We start from the raw sequence: 11116 nt of genomic DNA, 5'->3' as shown, positions 1-11116 counted from the left end.
GCACAATAACAACTTGAAACGATTGCCACACCTATAGCTGTCTAATATTTGACTACTATATTTTTTTATTTTCTCCCAGTCTATTTATTCCTTTTTCTTTTTTCTTGTAAGTATCATTCAAGGAAATTGCTCGTGCAGAGAAGAACTAGATAACAGGGAAAACCGAAAAAGGATCGTCTTCGACAAAAAGTAAGCCCCATCTTTTTCCAGTTAAATACTGTTCTGCGTGTTAATTTTTGATTCTTTTTATTGATTTATGGGAACGATTGTGGGAATGTTGCAGAGAGTTTTGAGGTGGAAAACGGGCGTTGTTTTATTTTTTGTTGCCCTAATATTTGCTTTTGAAAAAAGTTGCAATCTTGAAGTTTACTTTAATAGGTCATCGAAATGGGCAAAAGTGTTTTTATTGTTATTTGAGGGTTAGTTTCCCCTTTTGGGTCCTTCAGTCGTTACGTTTCAGCTGGAAAATTCAGTTTTTCCATCATATATTGCCGTTAGGAAATAGTTATTTTAATTATGATGATTTAGTTTGTTAATGTTGGTGATAATTGTTAGTTTACTGGGCAAGTTCTTGTCATATAAGTGATTGTAGCAATTTGTTCTTGACAATGGCTCTATGCAATAATTTTTTTTTTTTTTTATGTTTAGATTCTGCTTTGTTAGTCTAAACAAGAGCCTTGTCATGTAACAGGTGAATTACAGCTGAAGTCTGTCTTATAGCTGAATTGGCAGGGTTATGATTGCTAATGATGATGATTTTACCTTTTGTCAAGTAAGTTGGTGTTTGAATTTTAAAGAAATGCTTCATGTAATGTTAGCATTAGTGGCTGCAATATCTATAACTGGACAATATGTACTGAAATTGAAGGTGTTTTTGGAATCTTCTAAATAGGTTGGTGTTAATGAGGATAAAGATGCAATTGATGCACAAAATGTAGTTGAAAATATTAGTGGCCTCAGAATACAAGATGAGTCGGTGAATGACCATGATTCTGGTCAGGCCAGTGGCATACTATGGAATGATAAGTTGCCTCGTACCACTGCTTCATCAAAGGAAGAAAGAAAAGGATCGCTGTCTTTCAGTGTAATTGATACATCTTCCAGCGATAAAGTGAACCAACATGTTAGCCAAAGTGAAGTTGAAAATGCAGGAAGTTCAGCTAAGGCTTCACAGGGACAGAAGACTGCTACAAGGAAGCCTGCACAGCGGAATAAGGTTCCATTTGAGAAGGGTTATAGCCAGATGGATTGGATGAGACTCACTAGAATGCATCCTGATCTGGCAGGTACTTACTCTGAGTGAACTTTAGTTTCCACTTAAAATATCTCTTATTTTATAAACTTTTATCTGAAATACGGAAGAAACAAATTCATAGGGTGTGAAGTAAAGAAGATGAACTGCTAGTTGTCGTAGCTTTGCTTTGAAAGGGTGAACGAAGAAAAGCGGATTTCCTAAGTGTCCATGAGCAAGATCTAGTCAGTTTAATGATTAAAACTCTTAGTGACGTTTAGATAGAGTTTACAGACCTGACATTTGCAGTTTTGGCTTAATCTTACGGGTTTCAAGCTACTCCTAATGATACTGGTCCTTTCCACTAAATCTTGTTGAGTTCATGAGATCTGTTTGAGATTCTATCCTTATGTTCCGTCAGTTTATCATATCATACATCCACTGAATTTGGATCCCCTTTATCCTGCTAGTGGTTGGAGATTTCGCAGATCAACTTCTTTTTTTCTCTTTGAGAGGCCATTGATCAGATTTCAGTAAGGCACCGAAAGAAAAATCAAAGGGTACAACTGATATAATATGTGTATATGTATAGCATTGACATTTAAGCTGATTGAGGAATGAGCATAGCTATATGCCACATATGTGACTGTCTTGCATTTATCTTTGTATAAAGATAAGTTTGAATTCATGGTGCAGTTATACTGGGAGCATGCAGGGGTAATTTCCTAGTACAAACTGACCAACTACTGAATTGGAAATTTTGGATCATCAAGATCAACTGTTCTTGACTTTGCCATATGGGTCTTATAAACTATGACATGAGAGCTTAATGCTGTGATGTTGGGCAGCTCACTGCTGAAAAGGATTCTCTAGTTCTCAACTGATGAAAAATTAAGTTAGGACAAGACAAATTTATTTGAAGATACTTGCAATTTTTTTTGGAAAAAGAACTTGCAACTTTTCCTAAAGCAGATGTTATTCTAGATGTCATTGTGACAAAATTTTATTCTGAATATGGTGGCTTAGTTGCTACTTTTCTTATGGTGAAACTTTTAGGCACAGCTAGTCAAGCCTGTGAAAGCCTCATATCTTCCCTTCTCTCACAGCTCATTGGTGACCTCTTTGTGATTTGAAGTACCTGCAAAAGTTAATTTAACCTTGGACTGTTTGTGGTAGAACAGGTTCCCCGATTTTGATTACCAACTAGTGGATATAAGAGTAACTATAATTATAGAACTCAAGCAGGCTATGTATTGTTCTATCATCCCTTTCCAGCCTTATGGTAGAAGATGCAATTGCAAGTCTAATCGGTAAAGATATTTCTGTTCTCCATTGTTGATCTTTTGTGGCAAAACTTGTGTACACAGCACCTGTCCTTGATGTTTGCCTAGAGGTCTTCAATGAGCTTTAGCCTTATAATGAGCTATTTGTTGGTCCCTGTTAGGTTGCACTGGGAGAGCCTCATGTTACTTCCATTGTAATTATGCATTTATACTGCTAATCAGAATCAAATCCTTTTCTCTACATCTGCACTCTGATACGAAATACTCTGGAAAATACAATATATGAAAAACATTCATTTAGATATCTTACAGACACTTTTCTGCCTTTCTATTCGATTCTGCTGCTTGAGTTTATACATGGAACTGATTAATACTTTGTTTTGTGTAAATATGGTTGGATTACCTTAAAAAGCAGATTTCAGACATTATGACTCTGTTCAAAAGTACTGTAAACAATAGTGTTTTTTTTTTAAATTGTGGTGGTCTCCCAGTTGCTATATGCTAAACAGCAGAATAGGCATTGCTTGTGCCAAACTTTAAATTACCTGAAAGCGATTGATTTCCATGTTTCATGTTTGGAGATAATTAAGTATAGCTGTCATTGTTATTAAATCTTTGCCTCTCAGGGTTAAATGGACAATCCAACGGGAGACTTGTTTCGTTGAATGAAGTCAAACAACACCAAAATGAGGACTCCATGTGGACAGTTCTTAAAGGTCATGTCTACAACATAGCTCCATACATGAAATTTCACCCAGGAGGTAGGATTAAAAGTTTCTATGAGCTTTTTGATGTTATTACTTACACTAATCGTTAAGGTTACATTTTAATGGCTTTTCTTTGTTTATGTGCTCAATTTTGGAGTGGTTTTTTTGGGGAGGGGGGGGGGGAAATGCTTCTCATCTGCTTTATCAACCAAAGAGCAACTTGTTAGTTTCATTTTGAATTCAAGAAGTTGTAAACTGATGCAGTATTTTTGTGAGATAGATTTATCAATAATGATGTTACTAGTCTATGATTACTTTAAAATAGAAAGAGAACAAAGTATTACTATTAATATTGATGTTAAGGGGGAAATTAATGTATCTTCAAGCTAAGCAACACTTCGACTTTTGTAACGTAAAAAAGGCAAAAGAACTTAAAATTGTAAATAGAGCTTCAGTCAGGCCCAGTACAAGTGTCCTATTCAATTGATGAATGTGATAGAAAAGCTGAGTCCAGCATCTTTACTCCCATGTTTATGAAATTCAATCTCACCTTTTCTTTTAAGTTCTTATTCATGCAATCTGTGTTCTCACCTAAAAGACGTTTTCTGTTTCTTTTCCTTGGTTGAAGATTAAATTTCAATGTGTTAATTATTTCTATCAACGTCCTTGTTAGACTCAATTAAAGTTAAATGGTTATTTTTTGGAAAGGCCAGTTTGTTTGTGTGGATTCTAAATATGACCAGTCCATTACATTCTCTCAAATCTTCATGGATTCTTTTGTGGAGACCTTTGGAGGATTTGTCGATGCTGCATGAAGATGGTATGACAGTTTTCTAAGTGAAAGAGTGCTTTAGTTGGGTTGTTTTGAGTGGGGGCCAGATCTCTGTAAGTTCTAGTGGTAGTGAGCTCCTATTTGAATGGAAATAGTTGAGCAGTGGATAAAAATTGTCTGTTTGATGAAGGTGAAGTATTGGACAAGCATGTGTCTCAAGACTTCTCCTGTATATGCTGATAGAACTATCTCCCAACATGTGAACTTGAGGGGATCTATCTAAGCACCATAAGCTCTGCCATGGCACTAGGCCCATCAAGTTCTTATAATGTTACTGAAATGTTGATCTAATCTCCAAGTTCTACCAAACATAGCAGTACCTCTTGCACTGAGTCACTAGGCCCATCATGTTCTTATAACGTTACTGAAATGTTGATCTAATCTCTGACTTCTACCAACATAGTAGTACCTCTTGCCCTGAGTCCACCGAATCCTGTCCTTCGTAGGATGCCCAGACACAACCTATTAATACCTAAGGTAGTCCATTTGGCAGAGTACTACATTAACTACCATGGGCTCATTTGTCTAGTGTTTTATTGTTGCTCTATACTTCATTCTTCTAGTCACAGCTGTCCTAATGGGCATGCCAAATTCCTTCACTTTGATCAATCGGTAGATTCTGATCAGAGCTTGTGAGAATTGACTGGCTCGTCTTTTTGTTGGTTAATGTGCATTAATGATATTTCTATAGTTTATGTGGTACTTGGAAGATTACAATAAAAACTGTAGTTCTGAAAGTAAAGGATCTAATGTAAAAATGATTCGAGTCTGCTAGTTTGTCTTTAAATGTTTACTCTTTGTTATGTTTTAGTTTGTTGAGTTCACAAATTTTGGCAATGATTTATGCCTCATTCGTTTGTAGGTGTTGATATGCTGATGAAAGCGGTTGGCAAGGATTGCACATCTTTGTTCAGTATCCTTTCCTTCGATTTAGCACACTTTTATGGTTTTGTCTGCATTAAGTTTGGGCCTCTTTCATACTTTCCCACACTGCAAATTATAGGATAGAAATTGGGGTTTCCAGTACATGTGCACATCTAGGCTGGTAGATTCCAAGTTCTACTGTGCAGGAAGATAATTTATCACTGGGCTATTATTTTGTCTCATCAGTATTAGAAGATTGAACATTTGTAGCCTTTTTTTTAATATTCTTTTGAATAGGGGCTAGCAATATTGGGTGATAAAAAATGGTGATGAAGATATCGCATAGGGGTTGGAGAAAGGCTTCAAAAAAGGGAAGGACCCTGTATCTAGTTCACACTGTTGCCCCCCTATTAGTGTTGGGTTTGCTCCACGTCTGGCCAGTGATAAATTGTAGCCAAAGTCATCCCTTATCCTTTCATTGGCAGAAACTGTTTGGACGGTAGAAATTGTAAGGAGTGGATATTGATCTTTGCATGGTAAAAGGTTGGCTCAAGGGGGTTTAAAAGGGGACAAAATGTAGTTTAGGAGGCAAGAGGAGATGTATGCTACTATCATCTGAGACTTACTATTTTGTGGTCTGAATACAGAGTCAAATAGGGACATAAAATTTTCTCATAGTGATGTAAAGTGGAATTTTTGCCCTGCAAAACGATAAAACTTCCAAGAATTTCAGTTGAGCTTTTGAGGGCAAACAACCTCGATGCACCTAAAAGCTTGTCATGGGGTATTCTTTTGTCCATTCAACTATTCTTAGTCTTATTTGCCCATTGAACTCGAAAGAGCATAAACTTCTAGTACTTCCATCAGTTTGAGCTGCCAAGTCCTTTTTTGTACAAAACTTAAGGATGTTTAAAGTTCATTAGAAGGATCCTTAAAGTTCATTAGAAGTTTATAGACCTATTACTTCTCCTCTTTTCCTTCTTCCTTCTTTTTTTTTTCCTTCTTTTTCTTTTTCTTTTGCCTTTTTCCCCTTCTTTCTTTCCTTTTTCTTGCTCTTTTCCTGCAATCCTACTATCCCATCATCAGGTATCTCCAATCAGAGAACGCCTCCAGCCCCCTTTTGACCTATGCTGCCTCTCCTATCCCCATCTTTTGTGCTACCCAGTCTTTTTACCCCCTTCCACGTCTCTCCTCTGTTACATCATATCTTACAACTTACAACCCCATCAACCCTGCTTTTCCATTTTCCTCTAAGCCAGCCTCCTCCCATAGCTTTCCATTCTTGCATGTTTGGGGGTGCTGATCGGATACCGTGTGATAATGGTGTTTAACAGGACGCAGTGGGGGATTTTAATGATTTAAAGGAGGTACCTTGGGCGCTAGGGAGCTATTGTTTTTGGGGGGTTGGGGGGGGGGTGTGTGAATGTTTGGCGAGGGTGTCGGGGGTACTGGGGAAAATACTGGGAGATAGTGCAATAAGCGGTGAAGGGGACGTGCTGACTTCTTGTTGGGGGTTTAGGGAGTGGAGGGATCTGCCAAAGGGAAAGAAAAGGATAAAAGAGACAGAAAGAACTTGAAAGATTTGTTGTCTATGGTGGCATAAATGCCCCTAAAATATTATATGAGGGAGGACCTAGCAGGTGAAAACGTAGGGAGGTATTAAAAGGTTAGATCTTTGAAAGTTCAATAACTGCTTTAGTCAGAAACTTTTTACTGGTCAAAAGTATGCAGTGATGATGGTTTTGTGGTTCCTTTAGTGTTTGCTTAATGTAGCATGTGACGTCCATTTCCCCCCCTCTGCAACTAGAGGACATATATACTTTCTCCATCTAATAAGAAAGGAAAATAAAGTGTTCAAAAGCCACGCATGGTAGACTGTAGATCTTACTGTTGTAATCCTTATTCTTTATACAGATAAATACCATCCTTGGGTTAATGCTGAATTTTTACTGGAAAAGTGTCTTGTGGGCACTTTACAGGATGGCCATTGAACAACCATTTATTTGCAAGATTCAAGAAATTGTTCTCAGGAAAAGTGCTTTATGACAAGCATATTTGCCTTAGAGAATAAGACACATTACATCTTCCTACGTGAATGTACAATTTGAAGACTGACGTTGATAATGTCAAATGGGTAAGGAAATAATTTACGAGTGGATGCTAGAATACTTGTGTGCAGGATAACACATTCCTGACAGCAAGGGGTTATGTATTTGATTTTTTACTGCCAATTGCTATGAATTATTCTTGGCCTTTTAGCTTTTCTCAGCCCTTTACTGCTGTAACTGTAATTGCTCACTGATCTGTCTCACATTGTTTTGTCAATCTTTGGACAACTGCATTAATATTTCTGCACCATGTCTAGTGTATCACCTGTAACAGCTCATGGAGTCTCATATATATATAGTTCAAGACTCGAAAAAAAAAATTGCAGATATAGTGCTTCTGTTCCTTGCGAGGACAAGTGTTTATAGCCTAGGTCCCAATTGTATCGCTGGTGCTTTATCCATTCAATGATATACTATGCCATTTTCAAGTTTTTCCATTAGGCACCATTAGCCATTGTTAATTAAGATGGTTTGGGTACCACATGTTCTCAAAGGATGGGGCACAAAAGACCGAGAAAAGCTATGAAGATTGTTAGGTACTAGTAACTAAAACTCTGTTTGGATGGGAGTGTTTTTCAAATACAATAAAAATTTTTAAAAAATATTTTAAAAGGTAATCTAAAAATTAGTTTAAATTTTTTTAAAATTTTAAAAAATATCTCAAAATATATTCTAGAAACTTTCTACTCTTAAATATTCAAAATATTTTTTGAAAATATCTCAAAATATAATTTAAAAATTCTGCTATAGTAAAATTTTTCAAAAACACCTCCAAAAACAGGTAATCCAAACTTAATCTTTCCAAGGTTTGCAGACTTCGATCAACTTATCTTCTTGTTAAGAAGCTATATATTGATTAGAAGTGATAACAATGAAACAAAAAGTAACAGTTTATTTCTCTACATATAGCCATAAGCATGTCTATGGAAAGTTGACGATTAGTAATGTTGTGAAATGATCCAAAGAACAGTTAAGCTCACAGGCTAGATGGAACGTAATATGGAGCCGTCGTAGCTTGAAAAATGCTTTATTTATGGTTCTTGAAATCCAATAAATCAAATCCAAGCTTCTGGAGATATCATACAAGTAATATCTTCACTGAAACTCTTGCAACCGAGTAGGAAATTGCCCTTTAGTCTTTCTATAGGCATCTATTTCATGCTAGGCACTAAGAAGCCAAACAAGGAAGGGCATGGCATTTTAGATGAAATATATTTATAGTCAAAGGCAATTGCAGAGTTGCTGCATACAACTAATCAAAATCCAATCCTGTGGCGAGGAAATTAACACAAAAAGACCACTAAATGCACAGAGGTGCTCGCTCACTTCCCTTTTTGTACCTTGATGATGATTGATCAAAATTTAGCAGTGACCGCCTTGACATTATCAAGAACAGGGCCGCAGAGAGCTCCGTAGTCATCAATCTTAGTGTGGTAAAAAGAGCTGAAGAAAGTTAATCTTGTCCTGGCTGAAATGGCTGTGAATTTGAAACTAACAGTCTTGTACTGACCCTTTCCTACGGATTGAAACGGAACTTTCAATGTAGACCTTGCAGCAAATGCTTCAACCATCATTGATCCATGGCAGCCATTCTTTCCATCCCCTACGCTGAATGTAAGATTGTATTCCTTGTTAGGCACTGTTCTAATAATCTGTGCAATCACACTCTCCCTCCCTCCAAGAAGTTCTATTGCTGCACGTCCACTCGGGACATTGAAATGCATGGCATCAATGAATTTGACGGCCTTCAGTGATTCGATAATCCATCCAGGAAGTGGAGATGTCCTGTCTTCCTGGCTTGGAGGGAGGAGGACACCATGGGAAGAGTTAATTAGCCGATAAGGACCCTCCTCAAAATCACCGTTCTTAACCAAGTTCGCTGCATTGTCATCAGAAAACAATAATGCCATTACAAACAGACTATCGTATCTAGATTGTTTTGGAAACTGATGAACCAAAACCAAAATTGAAGCGAGTTTCAGTATTCTTTATGCTCTAGAAAATTTTTTTTTCCCAGTTCAGTAGGCCAAACAGAGGACCCTTTCCAAGATCTCAAAGCAGTCATTGAATGGGATTCTTGAGTATTGTCCACTATAAGGGTACAGTTCGATAAAACTGATGTCTGAAAACTGAAATCTGCAGTCTAAAATCTGAATCGATTAAGTTATTAAATAGTTAAGTACATACATGTAAATGTATATCACATTAAGTAATAAGTGAATAGTTTATCATTTATTTTTGGGATCAAATTTTGTCTAAAAAATTTAATGTTAATTAATTCAAATGTTCTATTTTTTATTATTAAACGCAACTGAATATATTAAGATTTAAACTCATTCAGTTTAAATGCTAAATTGAGTTATCAAACAGATTTAGCGCAACATTGCAATTTCTTAATGAAAAATGCTGGAAATCTAGAGTTACATTCAGAACCAACTATTCCAAACAAAATAATTATAATTTAGCGCAACATTGCAATTTCTTAATGAAAGCTTACTTGTCTGGATAGTCAAACAGATGTGGAAAGTGGTCTAGCACAAAAACATTCAGGTTTTTACATTACCCACTGAATAAGATTACCGTGTGGGAAAAAGACTATTCGTTTAAGATGGGACAAAGTTGGAAAAAGACTATTCGTTTAAAATGTGACAAAGTTTTACAGATCCGGAGCTGAAAAAACTTTTACAGATCTGGAGCTGAAAAAACTTGGGGTTTTGCGATGGTTCACAAATCTCTGGTTAAGATTTTCCTTATAGACTATTGGCACTAGCCTGCTATCGAAAATCAATGACTATCTGATGAGATTTAACCAAACCAGGGATTAAGATTTGCGCACATAAAAACATAAACGGAGAAAAATGCCATAGAAATCTCATTAAATTAAGACCAACGTGTGAATCCATGTGCAATGTTTGGCAAGAAAAAGGACAAAGCAACAACAATGCAGGAAAAAGCAGTGAGTTTACCTCTTGTGGGCTTAGGTGGGGAAAGTTCTTTGATGGCAACAGCATCCAAAAGTGGCCCGCAAGCAGGATCCTCTTGAATCCCAGGATTGTGAAAGGTAATCTTTGCATAATTAGTGTTGGGAATGAAACCAAAACCATAGGTATCACCACCATTGCTGCTATACAGAGTCTGCAATGGAAGATCCCCTGTTTGAGGTGGCACTGAAACCCTCAAGACCTCATTTTGAGCACAAGTTTTTGAAGCCCCAAATGTGAGTGCATAAAGGGTTCCAATTTTTACAGGAATTGTCTGAGAAATTGAGGCGTCATTCCCAAGCCTAACTGCATGGACACCATGTGCAACTGCAAAGTACATCCCACCTGGTTGTGGCCCTCCATGAATGTACTCAACCTTGCCTGAGATCTCCCATTTGGGCAGTGCATATTTTCCTATCAGCGTTGTTTTCTTGATGTCAGATGGCTTTATTGGATCCTCAAAGTTGCCATTTGGGAGAAGTCCTGAAAGACAATAATGTAGAAGCAGATTAAGTTAAACATGGAAGTAGAAAACATGCCATTAACCAAAATGCACGCAGAGTCAAGACAAACAAATATTTCAAGAATGCATATTCAGCAAAGATCTACAACTAGAGGAGGCCAGAAAAGAAGTATGAAGAGAAATTAGCTTAAGACGAGGACTGATAATGATGTAAAGTGCATTTGAGCCATTACCTTCAAGAGGTGTACGAACAGGTTTAGGAGTATGTATAGGTCTAGGAGCTGCAAAGGCAGAGGATATGAAGAGAAAGCAGAAAGAAAGCGAGAGAGAAATGTTCACTGCCATTTTGTGAAGAAAGTGGGTATTAGTTAAAGATGGTTTGGGGCTTCTATGCTTTAGCTAAGTGGGCAGTGCTTATATAGGGAGGGGTGTACTCTCAAAACAAAGGGAAGAGGGAAGATGGATGAGAATGGGGAGTGTGGAAAGGAGTACCCACCCTGATGATTTTGTCTCCTTGTCACAAATCGTTTTTGACTAAAAAAATTGGAACTTTCTCCACAATCCATGCATTGCATTTTCTGTTGTTTTAGGAGTATTGATTTAAAACTTTGTATTGCTTTGCTTTAATGATTCCAATTAAGCCTGCC

The 11116-nt window shown here is 37.1% G+C and overlaps 2 protein-coding genes across 2 annotated transcripts; one reads left to right on the top strand and one right to left on the bottom strand.

The window, feature by feature from the left end:
• Positions 1-7275, top strand: LOC113761783 (cytochrome b5 domain-containing protein RLF). The gene is made up of 6 exons (XM_027304914.1): positions 1-189; positions 692-772; positions 893-1286; positions 3141-3275; positions 4916-4966; positions 6832-7275. The coding sequence occupies exons 2-6, from the start codon at positions 737-739 to the stop codon at positions 6906-6908; spliced, it is 693 nt and encodes a 230-aa protein (XP_027160715.1). The 5' UTR covers positions 1-189; positions 692-736; the 3' UTR covers positions 6909-7275.
• Positions 7276-8020: 745 nt separating this feature from the next.
• LOC113760640 lies at positions 8021-10882 on the bottom strand. Its single transcript, XM_027303297.1, has 3 exons — positions 10703-10882; positions 9992-10489; positions 8021-8904 (listed from the first exon to the last, which is right to left on the bottom strand). Exons 1-3 carry the CDS (start codon positions 10812-10814, stop codon positions 8381-8383), a joined length of 1134 nt encoding a protein of 377 aa, XP_027159098.1. The 5' UTR covers positions 10815-10882; the 3' UTR covers positions 8021-8380.
• Between the last annotated feature and the right edge of the window lie 234 nt (positions 10883-11116).

The sequence above is a fragment of the Coffea eugenioides genome, chromosome 2 (assembly GCF_003713205.1).
Source record: "Coffea eugenioides isolate CCC68of chromosome 2, Ceug_1.0, whole genome shotgun sequence".
In the NCBI taxonomy this organism is placed as follows: Eukaryota; Viridiplantae; Streptophyta; class Magnoliopsida; order Gentianales; family Rubiaceae; genus Coffea; species Coffea eugenioides.
Note: the sequence above shows the minus strand (reverse complement) of the source record. Positions and strands in the feature narration are given on the sequence as shown.

What these genes read in the sequence shown, in the direction of transcription:
- LOC113761783 (XM_027304914.1), top strand. Translation starts at nt 737, where the DNA reads ATGATTGCTAATGATGATGATTTTACCTTTTGTCAA. An exon ending in ATGATTTTACCTTTTGTCAA is followed by an intron (nt 773 to 892) that starts GTAAGTTGGTGT and finishes TCTTCTAAATAG; the next exon opens with GTTGGTGTTAATGAGGATAA. An exon ending in GGATTGCACATCTTTGTTCA is followed by an intron (nt 4,967 to 6,831) that starts GTATCCTTTCCT and finishes TTCTTTATACAG; the next exon opens with ATAAATACCATCCTTGGGTT.
- LOC113760640 (XM_027303297.1), bottom strand. Translation starts at nt 10,814, where the DNA reads ATGGCAGTGAACATTTCTCTCTCGCTTTCTTTCTGCTTTCTCTTCATA. An exon ending in TGTTCGTACACCTCTTGAAG is followed by an intron (nt 10,490 to 10,702) that starts GTAATGGCTCAA and finishes ATTGTCTTTCAG; the next exon opens with GACTTCTCCCAAATGGCAAC. An exon ending in CCCACCTAAGCCCACAAGAG is followed by an intron (nt 8,905 to 9,991) that starts GTAAACTCACTG and finishes ATGACAATGCAG; the next exon opens with CGAACTTGGTTAAGAACGGT.